Source organism: Podarcis pityusensis, assembly GCF_964106645.2.
Source record: "Podarcis pityusensis genome assembly, chromosome: 10".
NCBI classification, from domain to species: Eukaryota; Metazoa; Chordata; class Lepidosauria; order Squamata; family Lacertidae; genus Podarcis; species Podarcis pityusensis.
The window spans coordinates 6,982,438-7,009,559 of NC_138035.1; the positions used below are offsets into that span (position 1 = coordinate 6,982,438).

The 27,122-nt window shown below is 45.7% G+C and overlaps 2 protein-coding genes and 1 long non-coding RNA gene across 5 annotated transcripts in view; 1 reads left to right on the plus strand and 2 right to left on the minus strand.

The window, feature by feature from the left end:
• The window catches only part of LOC308486512, a 26,971-nt gene extending 18,909 nt beyond the window's left edge, over positions 1-8,062 (plus strand). Inside the window, exons 1-3 of one of the 2 annotated variants that reach the window (XR_013991113.1) lie at positions 395-477; positions 4,213-4,312; positions 7,940-8,062. This is a non-coding gene — a long non-coding RNA (uncharacterized lncRNA). Of the gene's footprint in view, positions 1-394; positions 478-4,212; positions 4,313-7,939 lie in introns of those variants that run through there. The other variant, XR_013991112.1, reaches the window with a different exon arrangement.
• The window catches only part of ASB13 (ankyrin repeat and SOCS box containing 13), a 130,604-nt gene that overhangs the window by 43,043 nt on the left and 60,439 nt on the right, over positions 1-27,122 (minus strand). The gene's annotated exons all lie outside the window — the stretch shown is intronic.
• On the minus strand, positions 7,663-25,867 carry LOC308486234 (DNA excision repair protein ERCC-6-like). Of its 2 annotated transcripts, XM_081022800.1 has the most exons (3): positions 25,824-25,867; positions 12,765-12,865; positions 7,663-10,575 (listed from the first exon to the last, which is right to left on the minus strand). In XM_081022800.1, the coding sequence occupies exons 2-3, from the start codon at positions 12,818-12,820 to the stop codon at positions 8,445-8,447; spliced, it is 2,187 nt and encodes a 728-aa protein (XP_080878926.1). In that variant the 5' UTR covers positions 12,821-12,865; positions 25,824-25,867; the 3' UTR covers positions 7,663-8,444. The 2 variants fall into 2 exon arrangements, with proteins under 2 accessions (XP_080878926.1, XP_080878925.1); XM_081022799.1 differs by lacking the exon at positions 25,824-25,867 and having other exon boundaries at positions 12,765-13,890.

Here is a 27,122-nt window from a genome sequence, read left to right on the forward strand (position 1 = left end):
AGTTTTGTCATTGCTTTTCCCCCAAGAAGCAGGTGTCTTTTAATTTCGTGGCTGCTGTCACTATCTGCCGTGATCATGGAGCCCAAGAAAGTAAAATCTCTCACTGCCTCCATTTCTTCCCCTTCTATTTGCCAGGAGGTGATGGGCCCAGTGGCCATGATCTTCATTTTTTTGATGTTGAGTTTCACACCATATTTTGCGCTCTCCTCTTTCACCCTCATTAAGAGGTTCTTTAATTCCTCCTCACTTTCTGCCATCAAGGTTGTGTCATCTGCATATCTGAGGTTGTTGATATTTCTTCCGGCAATCTTTATTCCGGCTAGGGATTCATCCAGCCCAGCCTTTCGCGACAACTACATTAGTACATTACATTTCCTGCAGTTATACCACGAGGCCACACCCAGAATTTTTTGGAACATTTTAACACTCCGAGAGATCCAACATCCAGTGTTTCCTGCAAGCCGCGTGCTCAGGAAGGTACTGTGAGGAAAATTGGCTTTCGATTGCGGAAGGGCTGCATCTCAGTGGGGCAGCATTTGTTTTGCATGAAGGAAGTCCCAGGCTCAGTGTCCCAGTAGATCTGAGAGAAGCTCCTGTCTGGAATCCTGGAGAGGTGCTGCCAGTCTGAGTGGGCAATACTGAACTGGATGGACCAGCGGTCCGATTTGGTATCCGCCAAGTTTCCCAGGTGTTTTCCTGACGATACCGAAAAAGAAAAAAGCAGTGATAGCAGCCTGCACACTCTCAGGAACAGGGGAACATGCGTGGGTTGTAGGAAAAGCTACAACCACACCCAGCAATATTGGTGTTCCTAAGAGAAAACACCTCTGGATTAAAAGCGTGTCTGGAGGTGGTTAGAGGATGGATGGCGGCTAACAGATTGAGGTTGAATCCTGACAAGACAGAAGTACTGTTCTTGGGGGACAGGAGGCGGGCAGGTGTGGAGGACTCCCTGGTCCTGAATGGGGTAACTGTGCCCCTGAAGGACCAGGTGCACAGCCTGGGAGTCATTCTGGACTCACAGCTGTCCATGGAGGCGCAGGTCAATTCTGTGTCCAGGGCAGCTGTCTACCAGCTCCACCTGGTACGCAGGATGAGACACTCCCTGCCCGCGGACTGTCTCGCCAGAGTGGTGCATGCTCTAGTTATCTCCCGCTTGGACTACTGCAATGCGCTCTATGTGGGGCTACATTTGAAGGTGACCTGGAAACTACAACTAATCCAGAATGCGGCAGCTAGACTGGTGACTGGGAGCGGCCGCCAAGACCACATAACACCGGTCTTGAAAGACCTACATTGGCTCCCAGTACATTTCCGAGCACAATTCAAAGTGTTGGTGCTGACCTTGAAAGCCCTAAATGGCCTCGGTCCAATATACCTGAAGGAGCGTCTCCACCCCCATCGTTCTGCCCGGACACTGAGGTCCAGCGCCGAGGGCCTTCTGGCGGTTCCCTCGCTGCGATAAGTGAGGTTATAGGGAACCAGGCAGAGGGCCTTCTCGGTAGTGGCACCTGCCCTGAGGAACGCCCTCCCACCAGACGTCAAAGATAAGAACAACTACCAGACTTTTACAAGACATCTGAAGGCAGCCCTGTTTAGGGAAGCTTTTGGTGTTCAATAGGTTATTGTATTTTAGTGTTTTGTTGGAAGGCACCCAGAGTGGCTGGGGAAACCCAGCCAGATGGGCGGGGTATAAATAATAAATTATTATTATTATTATTATTATTATTATTATTATTATTATTATGCCACAGGTTCAAAGCCATACTTACCCACAAATTCTTCCTAGCAATCTTCGGCAAATCACTACCTGTCCAAATCAGGTGTTCCCAACCTGCTGCACTGTGGCTCCTGTCACCCCCAGCCTGCCCCCACCCAGAGGGGCACTGATAATTCATTGTGATTCCTGCACTTCAGGGGGTTAGACTAGATGACCGCTGGGGTCCCTGCCAACTCTACAATTGTGTGATTCCATGACTCCATAATTCCCTGTGCCATAACTAGGAATTCAAAGATGGAATTGACGTCCGGGGGGATTTCCGAAAGGCGGTGCTTTGCCCTGGATCTTAGGCAAGCCAATCGAAAAATTGCATTTATTTGACGTTATTGTAATAACAGCTGAACAATTTCTGGGTTTTCCTTAAAAACGCTCAACAGTTACAGGCGTACCTTGGTTCTCAAATGCCTTGGTAGTCGTATGTTTAGGCTCCCGAATGCCGAAAACCCGGACGTAAGTGTTGTGGTTTTTGAACGTTCTTTTGAACCCGAATGTCTGACGTCGCTTCTGCGGCTTCCAAGGGAAGCTCCTACAGCCAATCAGAAGCTGCCTTGGTTTTTGAATGTCTTTGGAAGCTGAATGGACTTTCGGAACGAACTGCATTCGAGAAACAAGGTACGGCTGTATTTGGGTTTCCAGAAAAAGCTCAACGACGTTCGCGGTGTGCTGGTTTTTACTATGGGGAATATGGCAACCCTAGCTGCAATCCCACAAATTTTATGCAAGCCTTTCCCCCATATACACTGGGCCGCAAAATTTGGAGCTGTGCAAATTTTGAAGGATTGCTGTGGTTTGCTTTGAAATAAAAAATTAAGGTCTTATATACCATATATATAACAAATGTTCATGGATTTGCCAGGGAAATACGTACATAAATGTATGAGCCACATGTCTGAGGCAGCACAGGAAAACAGCCATGAAACCATTTTGACTCCCAAACTGACCAAATGTTTTCTCTGCAAGGTCAAAGGAAAATGGAAAAGCCTCCCCACTGTCTTTTCATTCACAAAACCTGTCTTAAGGGTATGCCTGTGTATGAATAGGGTGAGCCTGTGACCTGGCCCAGGAACTAAGTATTTGTCACTACAAAAGACTGGCCTGGCTCCCTAGGGTATCCAATCAAGTAAGCATTAATGGGTAACCTGCCAGACAGGAGATAAACAACGACAGGAGATAAACAACACACTCAGATTTCTGCTGTAGACCGCCCTTTCTGTGTTGTAGGTATGATGTGTCTGGGGGTGGTCTTGAGCTACACCCCTTCTGTGATGTAGGTATGATGTTTCTGGGGGTGGTCTTGGACTCCAGGGCAGGCAATTTAAAATGTCTATATAAGGGCGGGCATACCTTTGTTCTGGGTCCTCCTCCTTTCCTGTGTGTGAGGGGAGCACCCTGTTGCAACAGTTCCATAAAGATCAGGCTTACTAGCTGCTTTGCTTCTCAGTATGCTCTGGTTGGCCTCTGTTCTTTTCTCCAACCAATGGAGAACCTACAAAGGACTCTATAAGGGCTCTTGTGCCCCCCATAAGGGAATAAGGGCAGGTTTTCGTTTATTACAGCTTGTTCTGGGAAATGGGCATCAGGTAAAAGCACAAACCAGAGTGAATTCCTCTCCATCTCTAAGTCAAAGGAGGAGACTGGTCTGTTGCTACTAAAGCAACAATGCTTGCAATAATGTACCGTATTTTTCGCTCCATAAGACACACCTTTTTCTTCCTAAAAAGTAAGGGGAAATGTCTGTGCGTCTTATGGAGCGAATGTGTGGTCCCTGGAGCCAAATTGCCCAGGGGTGAAAAGCAGATCGTGATTTTTTTTTTTTTTAGAAAGAGGGAAGGGGGTGTTGAAACGAAGCCACTGATCGTTTGCCGGTTGGGGAGAGAGATAAGGGACGCTAGAGATAAAGGAGGCTGCCTGGGTGTGGGGAGGTAAAGACAGCAAACTTGCAAAGGGGGAAACAAGAAGACTAAAGCAATAAGGAGAGAAATTAGAAGAAAAGGAGGAGCAAAAAACTGCTCCAGCTAAGGAAAAGACACTAAGGCAAACAAGGGAGTGTTGAAAGGAAACAGCTGATTGGTGGGATCGGAAGAGAGATAAGGGACGCTAGTGGAGGCTGCCTGGGAGGGGGGGAGGTAAAAGCCCATGGATCCTCAGGATTTTTACATTGGGTCACCCCAAATTCACCATCAGATCACATAGCATGTCCATGGCTACAACTTGCACCAAAGAAATCATGCACCCACTGTTGCGTGGGGCTGCAATGGCGCAAAAACGTGGTTACAAAGCACGGATCCACATGGATCCTCAGGATTTTTGCATTGGGTCACCCCAAATTCACCATCAGATCACATGTCTGTTGCCACAGCCTGAACCACAAAAATCATACATCCACTGTTAGGTTCAGAATATTTTTTTTCTTGTTTTCCTCCTCTTTAGAGGTGCGTCTTATGGTCAGGTGCATCTTATGGAGCGAATAATACGGTGCCTGAACTGGGGGCGACAGACAGAAAGGCAACCTATCCTTCGTAAGATTCCCTCGTAAGTAACAGCCTTCTCTCACTCAAGCTTTCCTTCCTTCCTGCTGCTGCTGCTGTTTTGTTCTTTTGTTAAGCTCAGGCCTGCCTGATGGCCACATGGAAGCTTGTACAGTGGCACCTTGGGTTAAGTACCGTACTTAATTCGTTCCAGAGGTCCGTTCTTAACCTGAAACTGTTCTTAACCTGAAGCACCACTTTAACTAATGGGGCCTCCCGCTGCTGCCGCGCCGCCGGAGCACGATTTCTGTTCTCATCCTGAAGCAAAGTTCTTAACCTGAAGCACTATTTCTGGGTTAGCGGAGTCTGTAACCTGAAGCGTATGTAACCTGAAGCGTCTGGAACCTGAGGTACCACTGTACATACATACACACACTCACAGACACACCCACACCCACAGACACCCACATATATCACATACATAAACATAAACATATACATATACATATGCATATACATATACATACATACAGTGGTACCTCGGATTAAGAACTTAATTCGTTCTGGAGGTCCGTTCTTAACCTGAAACTGTTCTTAACCTGAAGCACCACTTTAACTAATGGGGCCTCCTGCTGCCACCGCGCCACTGGACCACAATTTCTGTTCTCACCCTGAAGCAAAGTTCTTAACCTGAAGCACTATTTCTGGGTTAGCGGAGTCTGTAACCTGAAGTGTATGTAACCTGAGGTACCACTGTACTCAGAATGGCTTTGTTTGCCAGGAGTAACGAACTTTTGGCTCCTTTATTCCATAAAGAAGCCTTAACCATTGATTTCTGCCCTGCGCTTGCAGCATCTATTCCAAACTGGGACAAAGCCCTGCAAAAGTCAAGGGCCTGTGTTTTATCTGGGGCTGGGGGGGGTCATTCCCCGACCTTCCCTTGGGACCCAGGCGAGACCCTCTTGCTCGGTTTCCCTGCTCCCCTCTTTGCAGCCAGCCGCATTGCCAGAGGCAACGTTTGCTGGCGTGGGCTCTTGTGATAACAGGATTCCATCCCTGGGCCAGCCACATTTTGCTTTCCTTGGCCAGGAGGAGAGAACAATGGTCGGGGGCACGCCAGGAAACTCTAATAAATGGGATGAAAATATCTCAGAAAGGCAGGCATGGGGCCCGCAAATTATTTATAAAAGGCATTTCAGGCCGGCGTAAAGGGCAGGTGAGGAGGTCAGAAAAAACACAAGGCCCAGCCTAAGCCCGGTTGGAAAAAAAACAGAGAGAAAGTAAAATTGGCGCCATTTCAGAGCGAATGGTTAAAAAAAAGGGCTGCACTCAGGGGAAAAACACACAAAGGGAATTTTCCACCCTTCTCGGGCCTTTTTCGACCCTTCTGTAATTCGCTTGTCCACTCAGAAGCAAAACAGACAGCATTCAGCGGGGTTTACTTCTAGGTAGGATTGAAGGCTAAGTCCTGCTCCATGGCCATAGAATCATATACAGTGGTACCCTGGTTCTCAAACTTAATCCGTTCCGGAAGTCCGTTCCAAAACCAAAGCGTTCCAAAACCAAGGCGCGCTTTCCCATAGAAAGTCATGCAAAATGGATTCATCCGTTCCAGACTTTTAAAAACAACCCCTAAAACAGCAATTGAACATGAATTTTACTGTCTAACGAGACCAGCAATCCATAAAATGAAAGCAATAAACAATGTACAGTGGTACCTCGGGTTAAGTACTTAATTCGTTCGGGAGGTCCGCACTTAACCTGAAACTGTTCTTAACCTGAAGCACCACTTTAGCGAATGGGGCCTGAAACGTATGTAACCTGAAGCGTATGTAACCCGAGGTACCACTGTACTGCAGTCACACAATCAATCGGTAGCTGAACTGGGTTCCACACAGTCACAAAAACAGAACAAACAGAGCCACAAAAGCAAAAATGCGAAATAAATAGCAAAAACAGACCTCAGCGTAACACTCAAAACGGAAGTGTGGCACTCAAAACGGAAGCGTAACACTCAAAACGGAGCACGTTCGACTTCTGAAAAAAGTTCGCAAACTGGAGCATACACTTCTGGGTTTGCAATGTTTGTGCTCCAAGTTGGTTGAGTACCAAGGCGTTTGAGAACCAAGGTACCACTGTAACGGCAGAATTGGAAGGGATCACAGCTAGAGAGTCCCTGACGGATGGCCATCCAGCATCTGCTTAAAAACCTCCAGTGAAGGAGAGTCCAGAGCCTTTTGCACTGTTGAACGGCTCTTAATGTCACAGAGTTCTTGCCAAAGTTTAGTTAGCTTCTCCTTGGTTGTCTTTTGAATCCATTACTTTGGGTCCTGCCCTCTAGAGCAGCAGCACCTTGCTCTACCTTCCACATGAGAGTCCTTCCGATATTTGAAGAGGGCTACCATATCAGCCAGGGATGCGGGTGGCGCTGTGGGTTAAACCACAGAGCCTAGGACTTGCCGATCAGAAGGTCGGCGGTTCGAATCCCCACGACGGGGTGAGCTCCCGTTGCTCGGTCCCTGCTCCTGCCAACCTAGCAGTTTGAAAGCACGTCAAAGTGCAAGTAGATAAATAGGTACCGCTCCGGCAGGAAGGTAAACGGCATTTCCGTGCGCTGCTCTGGTTCGCCAGAAGCGGCTCAGTCATGCTGGCCACATGACCGGAAGCTGCACGCCGGCTCCCTCGGCCAGTAAAGCGAGATGAGCGCCGCAACCCCAGAGTCAGCCACAACTTGACCTAATGGTCAGGGGTCCCTTTACCTTTACCTTACCATATCAGCCAACTTAGCCACTTGGAGCAAAACAAACATCAGGAGGCTTAGTTTGGTCAAAATTGTGTGCACACTTCTAGTGTTAATGCTACATACATTACTTCCGGTAAATGGCCCACCATAGATGCTAAAGGGCCGTGAAAATTTGTATCCCAGGCTTTTTAGATTCGTCTACCCGTGTACCATCTGAAACCAAAGGGGCACATTGTTTGCCAGATGTGATGTTTTTCCAGGTCTCCTTAGAAGCCTACACTGGCATTAAGAGATTAATCATTGTTTCAGTCGTCTGTGTTTGCCTGAGCTGGAGTCTGGACTAAGGATTCTGAGCCCGTGTTCTGATTTGATACACGATATCCAATCACAGAACATTTCAGGATTTGGGCCTCTGCCATTGGCCCTTAAACTCTGAGTCGTGATTCGCAGCTTGGAAGTTTAGACAGCCAATCACATTGGCCCCGGCCTTCAGAAATATATATAAGCAGTTGCTTTGCCCCTGTTGTCCAGTTTTGTTAGTTCAATGAAGGTTCTTACTGTTATCGCTGTGTCTTGCTTCGTGGGACCCCACCTACACTTCAATCATTATGAAGATTGCCCCCTAAAACAACACATCCCCCTCTTCCAATACCCCAAATAATGCTCTCAACTCCCATATTGGCTTTTTAATTTGAAAAACTTTACTACTAGAAAAGACAGTTAAAGATGCATCTAAGTTTATGCAAGTAATTATTTTTAACAAGTGCTCAGAAGACAAATAGGAAGAACCCCAAAGAGCCATTTTTCACTTTCTTGGGGCTTGTTTCATTTCCTCTCCCCCCAACTGGAGAAAGGTAACTCCAAACAATTATATCCAGTACACTTATTGAGCTAAATGTGCTCCACTGCGTCTAATACAACATTTGTCCCTCTCATTTCCTTTTGAAGAGAAACAGGCATAGCTGATCCTTGCTAAACTTTGCGGAGTAACATGCAAACTATGACCTGGAACCAGAAGATTGTTCAGCTGCCTGCCATTCCCCCACTGAAGTCTACTTGTTCTTTGAAAGGGAAAATTGCAGCCTTGAACCGAGAATATATTCTCATCCTCCATTTTTCTGTGTGGACGCTGGTTTCTAATAATGCCCCAATAACACCCAACGAAGTTTACTGGAAAACCAACAGGAGAGTCAAATAAATTACTGGGACAAGGTGAGTTGTGGAAATTTGGCACCACCAAAAATCACCGTGGGGGAGGTACGTCTTTGGCTGCCCCTTCCTGAAGCAGGCCGACCAGAAATGAGTGAAGTCGAAAGCAAGTTGGTTGATAGAAAGGTCTCTGGAGGGGCAGAAAAACAGAAGTCTCTTGCTCAACTCCGGCAATCGCCAAAGTCCTACAGCAGCCGGCCTTCCTGGTAAGACAAACATTGCAATAAAGATCTAGGGAAGGCCTTCAATTACATGGAAGACATCTTGATGGGCGTTTCTGCTGTCTCGCGTCTACGAGCTGAGACTCCAGTTGCACCAGTTCTTGGGCTTTCTGGACCCTGTGCTCGATGTACTGATGGGCCTCCTCGTCTTCCGGTTGCTCCTCGTGAGCCGTTTCACGCGAGTACATCAGGTCGTGATCCGATATGCCGAACATGTGCAAAGAGTGGAGATACGCAATGTGCTCATCCAGCTGCAGGTCCGAGTTCCTTTGGTTGGCGTGCAAAGACTGGAGCTGCAGTTGCGTCACCGAGCTCCTGGTATCTTCCAGTGTGAACAGTTCCCTCAGCTCCTGCTTGGTGAAATACCTGTAGGGATTCTTCTTATCGCCCGTGCCCTGCCGTATGAGCGAGTCCTTGAAGACTTGGCGCCGGTAGATCCTCTCCTCCACCGTCCCACAGGTGATGAGCCTGTAGATCACAACGTTCTCCTTCTGCCCGATCCTGTAAGCCCGGTCGACGGCTTGGGCATCCGTGGCGGGGTTCCAGCTAGGATCAAATATCACCACACGGGAAGCGGCAGTTAAGGTGAGCCCAACACCGCCCACCTGCGTGGTCAGGAGGAAGACCGAATAGCCTTTGTCGTTCTGAAACGTGCCAATCCTCTTCTCCCGCTCCGCTAAGCAAGTCACCGTCCCGTCGATACGCATCACCTTAAAACGCCGATGAGTCAAGATGCATTCTATGATATCGAGCATTTTCCTCGACTGGGAGAACACGAGAGTTTGGTGCCCTTCTTCCCGCAGATTCTCCAGCAGCGCCAAGAGAAACCTCAACTTGCCGGACTCCTCGATCAGAACCTGACTGGGCACATGTTTGATTTCCCGGGTCATGTCAGAAACGGCCCCAGCTTCCCCTTCCTCTTGCTCAGAGTAGCCCGAGACCTCCAAGCCGAGCTGGATGCAAGCTTGCGCCGACAGAAGTCTCGGGTGATCGCACAGTTTCTTCAAGACGGTCAACTCAGCCAACGGGGAACGAGTCGTCATTAGCAACTCCTTGATATGGTCCAAGTCGAGGAAGTTCCTATAGATTTCTTCTTGCATGGGCGCTAGGTAAACCCACACAATGAAGTCGTTTTTCCTCGGGAGAGACGGCATCTCTAGAACAGCAGTGCTGTTCTCCTCTCCCGGCGAACAGCTTTCTCGTTCTGAGCTCTGCGTCTGTATCGTGCCTTTACTTCGCCGCAGAAAATACGGCTGAATGATGGTCATCAGGTTCTCTGAGATCTTGAGGCCTAGGGCTTTTTCTCCGGGAGTTGCGTCCTTCTCCCGTGCCTTGGTGATGGGGTTTTCATACTCCATCCGGAAGGTTTTGGCTGTGCCAAGCAGTGCCCCCTGGCAAGCAAAATCGAAGAGAGCCCACAGCTCTCGTAGATTGTTCTGCACTGGCGTCCCTGTGAGGAGGATGCGGTTTTTGGCGGGGATGGCATAGACCGATTTGGTGGTTTTAGCCGACGGCGATTTAATCTTGTGCGCTTCGTCCAAGATGATGTAGTCCCAGACGAACTCCTGCTGGTCCGAAGTGGAGAGCTGTTCACAGTTGGCCAAGATCATCTGGTACGAGGTGAGAAGGACCCCCTTTTTGTTCTGCACCCGTTCCAGGTTTTGGCGCCGTTCCTTCCGGCTAGTGCCGTGGAAAACCTTCACCCGGATTCCCGGGGCCCACTTGACAAACTCTTGCACCCAGTTGTTAACCAAGGTAACTGGCATGATGAGTAGCACGTGCCTGACCAGGTTGGCATCAAACATCCCTGAAAGAAAGGCGATGATCTGGATGGTCTTCCCCAAGCCCATGTCATCGGCCAGAATGCCACCTTTCCTTCCATCCCGGAAGAGACTGTACAAAAAGGCGACACCTTCCTTCTGATGCTCAAACAGCTTGTCGTGTATCTCCTTGTACAACAGGAGCCCACTCTGACAGACGTCCACATATTCATCCGACTCCTGATCCAAATCCAGGGTCACCAACTTCTCCTCCAGGTTTTTGATGCACCCCTTCAGACTTTCGCCGGGCTGGATTTCATCAGCCTGGCTGTAAAGTCTGAGGGATTCCTCCAGATTTCCATTCATGGATTCTTGCTCTGCTTGGGTCATGTATCTGCAAAGCACAACATAATGACTGTTTAGAAGAGCAGGCGGGGGGAAATCAAAAAATAAGGGGCTGCCAGTCCACTTTCTACAGGGATGGAGGACCTTTCTGGCTCCACAGGCCAGAGATTACTGGTAGGCAGGGCTGTCAATCACCTGACATCACAGGTGCAAGGTGCTTTGAAGTCCCCAAGTTGGGACTTCAAAGCACCTTGCAAGGAAGGTGTTTTCCTCCATTTCAGCAGGGGTTTCCACTGAGACCCCTTTCCTGAGCCAATCCTGCTGAACTAAGCAAGATTTAACCCCCACTCACCGACTGATGAGTGGAGATTAAATCCTGCAACGTTTGGCTATGCACCCCGTTCCCTGATTGGAACAGGCAAGACAGGATCTAAGTCTGCCATCTCGCCTGTCAAATGACATCACAACTCATGTCAGCCTGTGGGTGTGGTTGGGGGAGGGGAATGGTCTTTCAGGACAAATGGGACCCCCTGGTTGTTATTGTTTAATTATACAGTGGTACCTCGGGTTAAGTACTTAATTAGTTCCGGAGGTCTGTTCTTAACCTGAAACTGTTCTTAACTTGAAGCACCACTTTAGTTAATAGGGCCTCCTGCTGCCGCCGCACCGCCGGAGCCCGATTTCTGTTCTTATCCTGAAGCAAAGTTCTTAACCTGAAGCACTATTTCTGGGTTAGCGGAGTGTGTAACCTGAAGCGTATGTAACCCGAGGTACCACTGTACATTGAAATGGAAAATGTGTTTGTATGTATGGCAGGCAAACGTCAATTGAGCTAATCTAGAAATATCAACAACCTCAGATATGCAGATGACACAACTTTGATGGCAGAAAGTCAGGAGGAATTAAAGAGAGTGGAACAGACCAAACTGCAGACATGCATCCCATAATACGTCCACATGGTCATCTAATCCATCCGCTTGCATTGCAGGAATCTTTTGCCCAACATGAGACTCGAACTCAGAACCCTGAAATTGAGAGTCTTGCACTCTCTACTGACTAAGCTCTGCCTTATACCAAGTCAGACCATTGGTGCATTGGGATTAGTATTGTCTATGCTGACTGGACCATAAAGAAGGTTGATCGCCAAAGAATTGATGCTTTTGAATTCTGGTGCTGGAGGAGACTCTTGAGAGTCCCATGGACTGCAAGAAGATCAAACGTATCCATTCTGAAGGAAATCAGCCCTGAATGCTCACTGGAAGGACAGATCCTGAAGCGGCGGCTCCAAGACTTTGGCCACCTCATGAGAAGAGAAGACTCCCTGGAAAAGACCCAGATGTTGGGAAAGATGGAGGGCACAAGGAGAAGGGGACGACAGAGGACCAGATGGTTGGACAGTGTTCTCGAAGAGACCAGCATGAGTTTGACCAAACTGCGGGAGGCAGTGGAAGACAGGAGCGCCTGGCGTGCTCTGGTCCAGGGGGTCACGAAGAGTCGGACGCGACTAAATGACTAAACAACAACAACAACACTGACTGGCAGCAGTTCTCCAAGTTTTCAGGAAGAGCCTGGGAAATCGAACCCACGACTTTCTGCATGCAAGGCAGATTCTTTCTTTTTAAAAAGGTTTTTCTATACTTTTCAAATTTATACATTTCATTAATTTTACAATCATTTTAACGTTTCAAAGTCTGACTTCCTTCCCCCTCTTTCTGTGGTTCCTTAATTTTTTTTAACTTCTGCATATCCAAATTCATTTAATTAGCTACTTTAAATATGTACTCTTATGAAACTGCAGGTTATTACAATAATCCTGCCAATGTTTTTATCTTTGCAACTTATCTGTAAATATTGAACAAACCATTTCCATTCTTTTATAAAAAGTTTGTAATCTTGATTTCTTATTCTTCCAGTAAGTTTCGCCATATCTGCATATTCCATAAGTTTTTGTATCCATTCTTCCTTTGCTGGGACCTTCTGCTTCTTCCCATTTTGGGGCATGTACCATTCTTGCTACTGTAGAAGCATACATAAATATATTTCTATACAATTTAGGTAGTTCTGTCCCTATAATTCCCAAAAATCTTTTGCATTCTTTTGGGAGTGCAAGGCAGGTTCTCTACCAATGAACCACGGCAATTCTCTAGAGTTCTTACATGAGCCCTCCCTCACAGGCCGAAGTAGCACAGGGCAGACACTGCTTTGCCACCTGAGGGAGAATTCGGACAGGACTCTCACCTTTGATACTGCTCCACCTGCCTGCGAGACGTTTTCTTCTTCACTACTGTCATCATGGTGCTGCTGTGGAACCAGCCAGCAAGAAATCCAATCTAACAACCCTGGAAACAAAGGAAAACAAGAGGTGAATAGGGTGGGAAGGATGGGCGAACCGAGAATCTTAAAAGTACCGAGGGTGATGTTGGAAGTGTAAAGAAAAAAGACGGCACTTTTTTCATATGTGGTGGGAATGCAAAATAATTCAGAATTACTGGGAAATGATTTGTAACGAAATGAAAAGAATGTTTAAGGTAAGCTTTGCTAAAAGTCCAGAAGCCTTTTTTATCAGGCATTATAGATCAATCAAATATCCTTTATTAGGCATAGCAAACCACACATTATCAAACAGACACCGTATACAAATTGTGCAAAATATGAGCTCAACTTAACAAGGTTTGTCCCAGTCAGATCTTTAATTCCAGAGAAAATCAATTTGCATAAATAATACAATACAACATTACCGCATCACCAATCAATTAAGAACCACTAAATCTCTTTATAATGGCCCAGTCTTTCTACATGGACAGCACTCAAAAATTCAGCCACTATTAAAGTAATTTGATCATTCTATAGGTCAAGACTTGCCAAAAGAGAAAAAGAAACTTTTTATGTATGCTACAACTGCGGCTAGGATGCTGCTAACTCAAAAATGGAAAAGTGATGTGATACCAGCTAAAGAAGAATGGAAAGAAAACTAATGGATTATGCTGAAATGTCGAAACTAACTGAAAGATTAAGAGACTAAGACAATAGAGACTTCAAAAAAGATTGGGAACCATTTATGTTGTATCTACAGAAGACCTTCTGGGATATGATATATAATGAGATGAAAAAGATGTTGAAATATACATTTTTTAAAAAAACAGAAGCATTTTTACTTGGTATTATAGGTCAGGACATTAATAGGCAAGATGTTAAATTGTTTTGATATGCAACAACTGTGGCAAGAGTATTGTTAGCCTAGAAATGGAAACAAGAAGAAATTCCGACGAAAGAAGAATGGACTATGCAGAATTGGACGAAATGACAAGAAGGATTCGAAACCTGCGGGACCAGAGATTTACAGAAGATTGGAAGAAGTATATGAATTATTTGAAGAGCAACTTTAATCAACAAATTACGCTAGTAGGACTACAAAGTAGAAAAAGATAGAGATATTGGTTATGAGTTTGAAATGTAATAGGGAAGATAAGAAATGCATACTAAGAGATTAGACTGGAAAATTTTCAGACAGGATTGATGGAAGTCAAAAAAATTGAATAAGATTTAAAAGTATGTTTAATCACTGTTGAAAATGATATGTTAAACAACTAATAAAAAAATTATATATATATATAAATGTTGTATCTACAGAAACATTGTAAAGAAACGGACTCACTAGCAGGATTTGACTAAGCACTTACAACCAGCAAAAAGAATACAGAAAGCATTTAATTTAGAGAACACGATATTAAGGTACAATAAAATAAGCAGAAGAAGTTTATACAAAAAAATGAGAAGAGGAAGCTGAGGGAAATCGTGGGGGGTGTTGTTTGGTATTGTTCTTTTATTTGATATGATGTTATTGTGACAAAGATAAAAATGTAAAACTTAATAAAAACTACTTTTTTAAAAAAGGTACTGAGGGCGCAGGGAAGGAAAGCACCATGCAAAATAAGAGGCAGCGCTGTGCAGTGGTTAGAGTGTTGGACTAGGCCCTGGGAGAGTCACGGGTTCAAATATCCACCCAGCCATGATGCTCAGTGGCTTGGCCCAGTCACTATGTCTCAGCCTAAACTACCTCACAGGGCTATTGTGGGGATTAAATGAGGAGTAGGGCTATGGGTTAAACCACAGAGCCTAGGACTTGCCGATCAGAAGGTTGGCGGTTCGAATCCCCGCGACGGGGTGAGCTCCCGTTGCTCGGTCCCTGCTCCTGCCAACCTAGCAGTTCGAAAGCATGTCAAAGTGCAAGTAGATAAATAGGTACCACTCCGGCGGGAAGGTAAACGGCGTTTCCGTGCGCTGCTCTGGTTCGCCAGAAGCGGCTTAGTCCTGCTGGCCACATGACCCGGAAGCTGTACGCCAGCTCCCTCGGCCAATAAAACGAGATGAGCGCAGCAACCCCAGAGTTAGTCACGACTGGACCTAATGGTCAGGGGTCTCTTTACCTTTTAGGGGAAAACCATGTGCTGGAAATGCAACAAAGGAACGAAAGGATCATTGCGAAAAAATAATGATGATGACAAAATGCCAAAATATTTTAAGTATTGAAATGGAATTAGGAAATGTATGTTACACCAAGGGAAGAGAAACACCGTGAAAGCAGGAAGGAAGTCAACTTTTAAATTTATCTTAAATTTGAATTAATTTGGCGCAGATTTGTTAAACTGATTTGAAAAGCGATACAAATCATTTGGCAAATACAATAAAATTATCATTGCAGCTGGAAGATCTGTGCCTGCTATCAGAGAAGGCAGAAACCACCCCGGTTTTAAGTGGCGGCTATAAACCACACTCTTTCGGGGGTCCCCTTTGCAGAACCAGCCCAAAGCCACTTAAAACTGGGGCTTTTTTTAAGAAGGCGATTGCTTTAAGATTGATAGAAGGTAAAAAAGTTAAAATACAGGAATGTGAAGAAATTGGTAAAGTGATATGGAAGTCTGTTAAAGGGAGGGAAGGGGGTCGATGCTTTATTTAAGCAATGCTTTAAGTTATAAATTCTTTGAATTTTGATTCTGAAATGTAATGAAATATGGAAAACTTAATAAAAATTATATTTAAAAAAACAACAACAAAAACCTGGGGCTTTTTTCTCTTCTTACCAGCACAAAATAATTCTTCTTCAGGTTAGTCGGGGGAAGAGGAGGAGGAAAAGGAGAATAAACTGTCTCCTGAGAGGTTTGGATATCTGGGTGGAAAGAGACCTCTCTCCAGGCTGCAGCAATATCAGTCATCTGCAGCTGTGCACAAATTTTGGGTAGAATGACAACTCTCTGGCCCAATGAGAAGTTGGGAGGAGGGCGGGAAAAGGCAAGGTACCTTAGCAATCCTAGCCCCTCTCTCCAAAGAATTCTGGGAACTGTAGTTTGTTAAAATGGGGCTAAGAGTAGTTAGGAGCCCCCTGTTCCCCTCCCGGAACTACAATTCCCAGAATACCTTGTACTTGTTAACCTGCTCTGGGAATTGTAGGAGGGGCCTCCTAATAACGCTCAGCACCTTTAACAAACTACAGCTCCCAGAATTCTTTGGGGGAAGCCATGGCAGTTTAAAGCGGTATCATAGTGCTTTAAATGTATGGTGTGGATGTGGCCTCGTGGAGCTATGATTGTTTGAGTGGTTTAACCAGTGCCGGATTTATGTATAGGGCCCCACTCTCTTGGGGGCCCCAAAAAAATTTTAAAGGAAAAAAAACCTGAATGTACATTTCCAAAATATAAGATAAAAAACAGATAAAATAAAACCTACATACAGCAACAGTGTTTTGTGTTGTGTTGGCTCCTATGATGTAAGTCATAGGCCCAGCCTGCTAGCCTGCTCCCTCAAATATCACTGGTTTGCTCATTTCTAAAAGATGCCTGCTTCTTGGGTGAAAAGCAATGACATACCTAGACAGCATCTTAAAAAGCAGAGACATCACCTTGCCAACAAAGCTCTGGTTTTCCCAGTAGTGATGTATGGAAGTGAGAGCTGGACCATAAAGAAGGCTGATCGCCAAAGAATGGATGCTTTTGAATTCTGGTGCTGGAGGAGACTCTTGAGAGTCCCATGGACTGCAAGAAGATCCAACCTCTCCATTCTGAAGGAAATCAGCCCTGAGTGCTCACTGGAAGGACAGATCCTGAAGTTGAGGCTCCAAGACTTTGGCCACCTCACGACTTGGACACGACTAAACGACTAAACAACAATAACAAATATATAGGGTGCCTACATTCTACATGGACTGGTTGCATGGCAACATGGGCAAATGGCTTGAGATACCTATTCAGTCCATAAATTACCATATAGCATATATTCAACACAAAAAACAGCAGCAACTTGTTGTTGACAAAGGGCAGCTGGACATATAAAGGCCCCATTACCTTCAGTAGCTTAGGGCCTCATCAAACCTAAATCCGGCCTTGTGTTAAACTATCACTCTTCATGGGGAAACATAAGGATTGTCAGGCTCCAACAGGACTCTGGTGCCAAAATATCTTGGGCCAACCCTGATCTGGAAGGTCATGGGTTTTCCATCACTGGTGGTTTATGCTACCCAGGGTTAAAAATCCACACCATGGTTTGGGCTTCCAGCAGACAAACAATGGTTTGGAGCCACTTCCTTTCCCTTCTGTTCAACGCTTAGCTTCCTCAGGGCAGAAGTTTCCTCCTGTGTTTATGGCGCAACTGCCTCCTGAAGCAGAACCAGGGTCCTAATCTGTGGCTTGTCAATGATGGGTTAATTCAGACCGAACCGTAAGCCACAGCTAGCGCAAATTGTGCTCTGCTATCCTTCCTTGGCCACCCCTTCCAAACCATGGTTTGTTAGCTAGCGTCAGCCCAGACACAAAGCCGAATGGTTTGGGTTACAAACCATGGTTTGGCATTGTGGTTCCACGCACGCTAAACCAGGGTTTCTCAAACTTGGGTCTCCAGCTGTTGATGTTCGATTTCAACTCCCATCATCCCTGCTGGTGATGCAAAGAGGCAGCAGGAACGTTCTTTCATATGTGGTGGGTAAAAGAGTATTGGGAAATGATCCATAAGGAATTGGGGGGGGGGGGGAATGTTTTAAAGTACTTTCCCACCAAAACCAGAGTCCTTTCTGTTGGGGATAATTCAACTTGAAATTCCCAGGTGTCAAAAAAAGGTTACAGTGGTACCTCTGGCTGCGAACAGGATCTGTTCCAGAGCCTCGTTCGCATCCTGAAGCGAACGCAACCTGTGTCTGCGCATCTGTGCATGCGCGGGTCGCGATTTGCCGCTTCCACGCATGCGCATGACATCATTTTGAGTGTCTGCGCATGCGTGAGCGGCAAAACCTGGAAGTAACGTGCTCTGTTACTTCCAGGTTGTCGCAGAGCGCAACCCGAAAATATTCATCCCAAAGCATATTTAACCCAAGGTATGACTGTATTTATGTATGCAACAACTGCAGCCCATGTTTTGTTATCCCAAAAATGGAAAATGAGCGAGGTCCCAATCAAAGAAGAATGGCAACTTAAGCTGACAGAATATGCACAACTTGCAGACTTAACATAATAAGAGAACAAGAATAATAAACGGTTAAAGATTATTGGAAACGTTTATTGAATATATGGGAAATAATTGTGTACAGCTGAAAACAGCAGCAAGATAAATTCAACAGTGTAAATAAGTTTTGGTGGATGCAAGAATGGAATACTGAACGGTACAGTGGTACCTCTGGTTATGTACTTAATTTGTTCCAGAGGTCCGTTCTTAACCTGAAAGTGATCTTAACCTGAAACACCAATTTAGCTAATAGAGCCTCCCACTGCCGCCGCGCTGCCGGAGGACGATTTCTGTTCTCATCCTGAAGCAAAGTTCTTAACCCGTGGTTCTTAACCCGAGGTAATATTTCTGGGTTAGCGGAGTCTGTAACCTGAAGTGTATGTAACCTGAAGCGTATGTAACCCGAGGTACCACTGTATAGTTTTTGTAAAATTTATGATATGGTAAATGAACCATGGAAAGAGAAAAAAAGGGAAGTCACTGATATTTTAAGGATGTAAAATGAGCATTTTAAATTGCAAAACAGATACCTATCTATATCTCCCATCATCCCTAGGCAGCAGAACTCAGTGGTCAGGGATAATAGGAGCTGAACTTCAACAATAGCTGGAGACCCTGCACTAAACCATTCAATAACATTTGAAGCAAACTCCTGCAAAGAATCCTGGGGCCTGTAGTTTGTGAAGGGTTGCTGGGAATTATAACTCATGAGGTGTAAACTACAGTACCCAGAATCCTTTGAGGGGTGGTTCTGTTGTTGCTGGACTCGCAGTTCCCATCATCCCTGACCACGGGCAATGCTGGCTGGGGCTGCTGCCAGTCTGAGTCCAGCAGGTCCCCCACCCCCACTTTAAGGAAAACAAGGCCTTTTGTCCCTTTAACAGAGGTTTCAGCTGCAACAATTAGCAGGTGTTGGCGATTATCTTTAGTCCCCTTGTGCCAGCAAACTGACTTATGCAGGTCAGATATATTTTAAGGACACAGGAGCAGTCCATACCCATTTGTTTTTTCTCCCCGTGGTCAGCTGGCAACACCAGTAAGCAAAAGTGGATTGTGACAAATGCAAAGTTATGTTTATTTCTGCTGAGTCGCAGCTGGAATTAATGATGCAAGGGTTAGCCCAAAGGGGGGAAAGAAATTAGATCAGCTTGTTCAAGGAGTATTGGTTGCAGATTTTTAAAAATAGATAAATAGTTGTTTTTTATGACTGTAAAATCAAAAGTACAGAAACAAAGAAAGGGTAATGAAAGTTGCAAAATATCAGAGCACTGCAAAGGTTATATTTTCCAAACTGGGAGAGAAAGCAAATAATGTAGAAAAATAAAAGCAGCAAAACACACCATGAGAGCCAATTTCTTAATATATTGGGGAGAGTTTAGTGTATCTGAATTTGGCATGTAAGAAATCAACTCCCACAAGAGTAAAAATGTTCCAGCTCTTCGTTACCCTTAAAAAGGTTAAGGGACCCCTGACCGTTAGGTCCAGTTGCAGACGACTCTGGGGTTGCGGCGCTCATCTCGCTTTATTGGCTGAGGGAGCCGGCGTACAGCTTCCGGGTCATGTGGCCAGCATGACTAAGCCGCTTCTGGCGAACCAGAGCAGCACACGGAAACGTGGTTTACCTTCCCACTGGAGCGGTACCTAGTTATTTACTTGCACTTTGTGCTTTCGAACTGCTAGGTTGGCAGGAGCAGGGACCGAGCAACGGGAGCTCACCCTGTTGCGGGGATTCGAACTGCCAACCTTCTGATCGGCAAGTCCTAGGCTCTGTGGTTTAACCTACAGCGCCACCCGCGTCCCTCGTTACCTTTAGAAACGCATAATTTGTGAGTTTTTTTTCTCTCTGCAATAGCCAGAGTCCACATATTTATGTACCACAACACCATCCTGCAGTGTCTTCCGTTTCTGGGTCAAATAAGTTCTCACTGCAGCCAGCATTCATGGAGGACGTTCCTTGGACTGGAAAATGACCGCTTGATCACCTTGCGAGTTCAAAAGAGCAAGCTGGTTGCAGATTTTTAACTAGTGGCCCTTTTAAGCCTCAGTCTCAGGGTCCGAACTCAGCAACCCTGATAAACAACCCGGCATGCTCGGAATCAGAAAAACAGGAAACTCGTTTTGTTCATCTCAGTGGAAAGCAAGAAGCGTGAACGCCAGGTTGACCATCTCCTTAGCAAACCCACTGACTTTGCGGCGAACTCTCTGACTTCCCGAGGGTTGCTGAGCTGGTAGCTGCTTTTAACACCGTGTAACACATTTCTGAAACAGGCAGACACCTGCGGGTATCGCATAACACCTGTATTATCTGTTTTAAAACAAGAATTGAGGTCACTCGGTTTAAAAGTGCCCAGGAGGCAGCCTAGGCTAATGATAGCTCAAGCAGGGTGCTGATCTCAGCATGGAATCATAGAGTTGTCAAGTTGGGAGGGACGCCAAGGGCCATCTAGTCCAACCCTCTGCAATGCAGGAAAATGCTTGTTTACAAAGCTATTGTACTATCAACCTTACTGTATGCTTGTGAAACATGGACCACTTATAAATCTCCATCTCCTCAAAAGATTCCATCAACAGTGTCTCTAAAAAATTATACATATCACTTCGGAAGACAGGCGAACTAACGCCAGTGTACTGGAAGAAGCAAAGATCACCCGTGTCAATGATTCTTCAACATCATCTTCATTGGACTGGTCATGTTGTGCAGATGCCTGATGATCGTCTTCCAAAGCAATTACTCTGTTCCGAAAAATGGAAAGCGTAATGTGGGTGGTCAACAAAAAAGGTTTAAAGACTCTCTCAAGGCAAATCTTTAAAAAATGTAGTATAAACACCAAAAATTGGGAAACACTGGCCTGCGAGCGCTCCAGTTGGAGAACAGCCTTTACCAAAGGTGTCATGGGCTTTGAAGACACTCGAACTCAGGACGCAAGGGAGAAACATGCTAAGAGGAAGGCACGCTTGGTAAATCCACACCGTGATCAACTCCTGCCTGGAAACCTATGTCCCCACTGTGGAAGGACGTGTGGATCCAGAATTGGCCTCCACAGTCACTGTTAAAAGCGCGTTCATGGAAGACAATCTTACTCGGCTACGAGTAATCACCAAAGAAGAAGAAGAAGGGCCTCACAACAATGACCCTGAGATTAAAAGTCTCTACTGACTGAGCTATAGCACGTTTTACTAGAGAATAATCCAGGGGTTGTTTGGCCGAATACACACCATATATTCAATGCTCCATGATGTCATTTTAAACAGCCATGACATGTTTGTTCCAGGTGCTGAGAGTTGCTGGGAGACCCCAAGTCCCCTCAAAGATCTGCAATTCCAGGAATTCCACATGAAGAGGGATTGACGCGGGCAGAAATTTGTTCTGGAATCAGCCTCGAGCCCGGATTACCATCCTCACCTAGGCTGCATCGGCTATATTTCGTAAAATTTGTTTGTAAAAAGAACCTCAAAGCAGTTTATAAAAAGACAGAGCAATAAAATCGAGGGAAATTTGCAGTACCTACTTTTAAATATACGAAAGCTAAAATACTAAAACCAGTTAAAATGACCTCCGCTTTCTAAGCACCTGGGTAGGTTCTTGTGTAAACAAGAATGGCTGGGGGAACCCACCCAGATGCACAGGGTATAAATAATAATTATTATAAGTGTTACGTACTGAAGTTTCTCACCCTGGGCCAGCAGGGGGATACTGTAGATAGTTATGCAAATGAAGGATCGAAAGTGACGTTCAGTGATTGGATAGTTTGTATGCAAATGAAGGATCGAAAAGTGACGTTCAGTGATTGGATAGTTTTAGAAAATGGCAACAGTTACATTGTTCTGGAGCTCTATATAAGCAGGCTGACTGAGCTCCTCAGCCAGTTCTGTTCCAGCTTACAAATAAAGAGCTTCTTTGAAGGAATCGCTGTGTCGTCTGCTATGTCTACCCACAACATAACAATAAGAATGTTTTCAGCAGGCACCAAAAGGAGTACAATGATGGGGCCACTTGATCTCAATAGCCAGGGAGTTCCGAAGTGTAGGCGCCACCACACTAAACAATCACATTCTTACCAATAATGAAACGGGTATTATGTGGCACGTGTGGTGGTGCCAATTCCACCGATCGAAGCGGATATTGAAAACACATTCCTGCCAAAGAAACCTGGGAACTGTACTTTGTTGAGGGTGCTGGGAGTTGTAGTTCTCTGGGGGTAAACTACAGTTCCCAAGATTATTATTTTTAAGGGTGTGTGTGCTTTCAATTACAGTGATACCTCGCAAGACGAATGCCTCGCAAGACGAAAAACTCGCTAGATGAAAGGGTTTTTTGTTTTTTGAGCTGCTTCACAAGACGATTTTCCCTATGGGCTTGCTTCGCAAGACGGAAACGTCTTGCAAGTTTGTTTCCTTTTTCTTAACACTGTTAATACAGTTGCGACTTGACTTCGAGGAGCAACTCATAGAACGTGGTGTGGTAGCCTTTTTTGAGGTTTTTAAAGACTTTGGTGATTTTTGAAGCTTTTCCAAAACTTTCCCGACACCGTGCTTCGCAAGACGGAAAAAATTGCAAGACGACAAAACTCGCGGAACGAATTAATTTTGTCTTGCGAGGCACCACTGTACTTCTTTCCATATTGCATTTATACTCCACCTTTTTCTCCAGGGAGCCCAAGGGGGTGTACCCAGTGGTCCCTCTCCTCATTTAATGCCCACGACGACCCTGTGAGGTAGTTTAGGCTGAGAGGCAGTGCCTGGGCCCCAAAGTCACCCAGTCAGCTTCATGGCTGAGAGGGGATTTAAACCCTGTTCTCCCAGGCCCTAGCCAAACACCCTAGCCATTACACCACCATTGATGTGTTCAGCCTTGGTAGAGCTGTAGATATTTTCACTCTCCATTCCCGCACGACACCTCACCGCCCAAGGGTTTCTGGCGGCCTAATCTCTTCCCCCAACCTCAGATATGCAGATGACACAACATTGATGGCAGAAAGTGAGGAGGAATTAAAGAACCATTTAATGAGGGTGAAAGAGGAGAGCGCAAAATATGGTCTGAAGCTCAACATCAAAAAAACGAAGATCATGGCCACTGGGCCCATCACCTCCTGGCAAATAGAAGGGGAAGAAATGGAGGCAGTGAGAGATTTTACTTTCTTGGGCTCCATGATCACTGCAGATGGTGACAGCAGTCACGAAATTAAAAGACGCCTGCTTCTTGGGAGAAAAGCGATGACAAACCTAGACAGCATCTTAAAAAGCAGAGACATCACCTTGCCGACAAAGGTCTGTATAGTTCAAGCTATGGTTTTCCCAGTAGTGATGTATGGAAGTGAGAGCTGGACCATAAAGAAGGCTGATCGCCAAAGAATGGATGCTTTTGAATTCTGGTGCTGGAGGAGACTCTTGAGAGTCCCATGGACTGCAAGAAGATCAAACCTATCCATTCTTAAGGAAATCAGCCCTGAGTGCTCACTGGAAGGACAGATCCTGAAGCTGAGGCTCCAAAATTTGGCCACCTCATGAGAAGAGAGGACTCCCTGGAAAAGACCCTGATGTTGGGAAAGATGGAGGGCACAAGGAGAAGGGGACAACAGAGGACGAGATGGTGGGACAGTGTTCTTGAAGATACCACCATGAGTCTGACCAAACTGCGGGAGGCAGTGGAAGACAGGAGTGCCTGGCATGCTCTGGTCCAGGGGGTCACGAAGAGTCGGACATGACTAAACGACTAAACAACAACAAATCTCTTCCTCGTGTTTCGCACAGGCTCCTCCTCCTCGCTCTCTGCCTGACCTCCTTTCCCCATAGCTGCCGTGACTCACTTCTCTCCCCTTCAGACCTGCCCTTCCTTTCCCCCTTTTTTCCATGGGGGTCTGGTTTCAACGCTTGCTGAAATCAGAGCATGCTGGCTTCACGTTTCACCTGCGGCCCTCGCTTCCAGCGCTCCGCAGGAGGGGAGAGATTTGCTTTTCTCAGACAGGTGGAATAGACACTTTCACATATATGGATCTTAACTGATTAGAGAATGAACTGATCCACTGGGTCTTCTACTTTTTCCGTTGAACTTTATGAGCTACTTCTGTTGAAATCTACAATTCAATACAATGAATAGTATATATTATTTTTTCAAACGTACAGCCGGTTACATCGTGTGTGTTTATTGAATATGTTTCACGTAACCAGAGGTTTGTTGTTGTTTTGCGCATGGTTAAAACATCTGCATTGGCTGCCCATCTACTACCAAGCCAGGTTCGAGGTCGTTGTATTAATTTACAAAATACAGCAGTACCTTGGTTCTCAAACTTAATCCGTTCCGGAAGTCCATTCCAAAACCAAAGCGTTCCAAAATCAAGGCGTGCTTTCCCATAGAAAGTAATGCAAAACGGATTAGTCCGTTCCAGACTTTTAAAAATAACCCCTAAAACAGCAATTGAACATGGATTTTTCTATCTACCAAGACCATTGATCCATAAAATGAAAGCAATAATCAATGTAAAAAAGTTAAAGTAAAGGTCCAGTCGTGACCGACTCGGGTTGCAGCGCTCATCTCGCTTTATTGGCCAAGGGAGCCGGTATACAGCTTCCGGGTCATGTGGCCAGCATGACTAAGCCACTTCTGGTGAACCAGAGCAGCGCACGGAAACGCCGTTTACCTTCCCGTCGGAGCGCTACCTATTTATCTACTTGCACTTTGATGTGCTTTCAAACTACTAGGTTGGCAGGAGCAGCGACCGAACAACGGGAGCTCACCCTGTCGCGGGGATTCGAACCGCCGACCTTCTGATCAGCAAGCCCTAGGCTCTGTGGTTTAACCCACAGCGCCACCTGTGTCCCAGCTTTGCAAGTCTACTTGGAGTTAAATACCATCTGTTGATCATTTTCAGATAGTTCTCCTTCAGAGAATAACATGCTGTGAACTTCAGACCACTCTTCCAAAGCTTCCCCCAGTGATTCAAATCTATATTACAGTGGTAACTCGGGTTACAGACGCTTCAGGTTACATACGCTTCAGGTTACACACTCCGCTAACCCAGAAATAGTGCTTCAGGTTAAGAACTTTGCTTCAGGATAAGAACAGAAATCGGGCTGCGTCAGCAGCAGAAGGCCCCATTAGCTAAAGTGGTGCTTCAGGTTAAGAACAGTTTCAGGTTAAGAATGGACCTCCAGAACGAATTAAGTACTTAACCCGAGGTACCACTGTATGTCCTATATCCATTACCCATGGTGTCATCCCCAGGCCTGGGCAAGGAACCTAGGTGCCTGCTTCATTGAGACACGGAAACGGTCCTTCTCATCAGCCAGTAGTGCAGCCTTGATCGGGAGGCTATTAATAGCCCTCTGGTCCAAATCCGTTTCGCGCTGAGCTCCACCACAGCCGCCCGTCGGTCTCGGGTGTCAGCTGAGTTCCATCAGAGGTGTCTAGTCCAGCCGCCCATGTAGCAAGGCTGGCGCCTGGTATCGCGTCAGGCAGAGATGAATAGCCGGTCGCATGTGCTTCTGAATTCCTCCCAGGCCCCCTGAAGTCTGTGGGCCACATGGGAGAGAGAGAAGGAGCCAGCATGAATCTGGCACATGGATGTCTCGGTTGCAGCCATGCGTGTGTTCAGGCTGAGCACGAGCTTAGGGCATCAAGAGAAAGGGGCACCACAGAAATCTTCAATTGCCCGTTTTACTATGGACCGTACGATGCACCTGAACCAGGTTCCACAAAAAGGTTCCCACAATAAATGAAAAAATTGCAGACATACATGTATATATACAAAAATAATAAATAATAGAGATTAATGATATATGGTTCATTTCCATTTTGAACTACAGTCGTACCTCGGCTCCCGAATGCCTTGGGAGTCAAACGGAAGTGAGTGTTCTGGTTTTTGAATGTTCTTTCGGAAGCCAAACATCCGACGGGGCTTCCGTGGCTTCCGATTGGCTGCAGAAGCTTCCTGCAGCCAATCAGAAGCCACGCTTTGGAAATCTATTGTTTTGGAACTTCCGGAACAGATTCTGTTCAACTTCTGAGGTACGCCTGTAGATATATACGGAGGCTCCAAAATCTTAGCGCTTAGGGCCTCTAAAGGTCTTTATCCATCCCTGGCTAATAATAATAATAATAATAATAATAATAATTTATATCCTGCCCATCTGGCTGGGTTTCCCGCTCTGGGGGTCATACTCCTGAGTAGGGATGGAGGAGAAATTTGGTTCAGTTCCCATTTAAAGGTAAGCCTATCTCATTCCAAAACAATGTGGAGAACTGAGACACGGGTGTCCTTCGAAATCTGCACTTCTCTGAATTTTGCAATGTAGTTATTCAGCCAAGGAGTGTGCAAAACAACCCACATATTCTAGTGCATTGTGTGCATATAAAGGCATGTGTTTGTGGAAAGTCTTATCCAATAAAACTTGTTAGGAGGAATTGCTTTGCAAAATTTTGCAAATTGGGGGGAAATGCATACAAAAAGGAGAAATTCATTCAAAACCCTGGTGAATTTTCGTGAATTTTTGTTAAGGTCACAAACTGATGAGGAAATGTGGAGTAATGAATATTGGAGGGGAGGAATCAGAGTCCATATATGGGGAGGAGACTTGGTTTGGTTACCTAATTCATACACCCCGAAGCAATACACAAAATGAAACCAGAGTTGTCCTTGGAGAACAACACGCCTCTGAATTTTGCTCCTTGCCACAATTGAATTTTGTTTAAAAAGGCGTACGCACTCTTGTCCTTGGTTTGGGTTTCCTGGCTCCAGCACTGAATTTTCCAAAACAAGAATTCAATGAAGAACAGAGGACATGTCTCTTTCCTTGATGTCTCTCTGCACCGTGACCACCATAGTGGCGGTCATTGTTCTGTGTGGTAGTTTAAAAAACGCCGCTGTAATTTGGCCCTTTATATCGAGAGCAGGCTTCTCTGAGCTGGTGCCCTTCAGATGTTTTAGGAGTTGTAGTCCGAACCATCATAGTTCAAGCTATGGTTTTCCCAGTAGTGATGTCTGGAAGTGAGAGCTGGACTATAAAGAAGGCTGATCGCCGAAGAATGGATGCTTTTGAATTCTGGTGCTGGAGGAGACTCTTGAGAGTCCCATGGACTGCAAGAAGATCAAACCTCTCCATTCTGAAGGA

Excerpts from the sequence above, each read along its gene's own strand:
- LOC308486234 (XM_081022800.1), bottom strand. The coding sequence starts at position 12,820 with ATGATGACAGTAGTGAAGAAGAAAACGTCTCGCAGGCAGGTGGAGCAG. Across the intron at positions 10,576-12,764 it reads CAGGTGGAGCAGTATCAAAG|ATACATGACCCAAGCAGAGC; the intron begins GTGAGAGTCCTG and ends TGTGCTTTGCAG.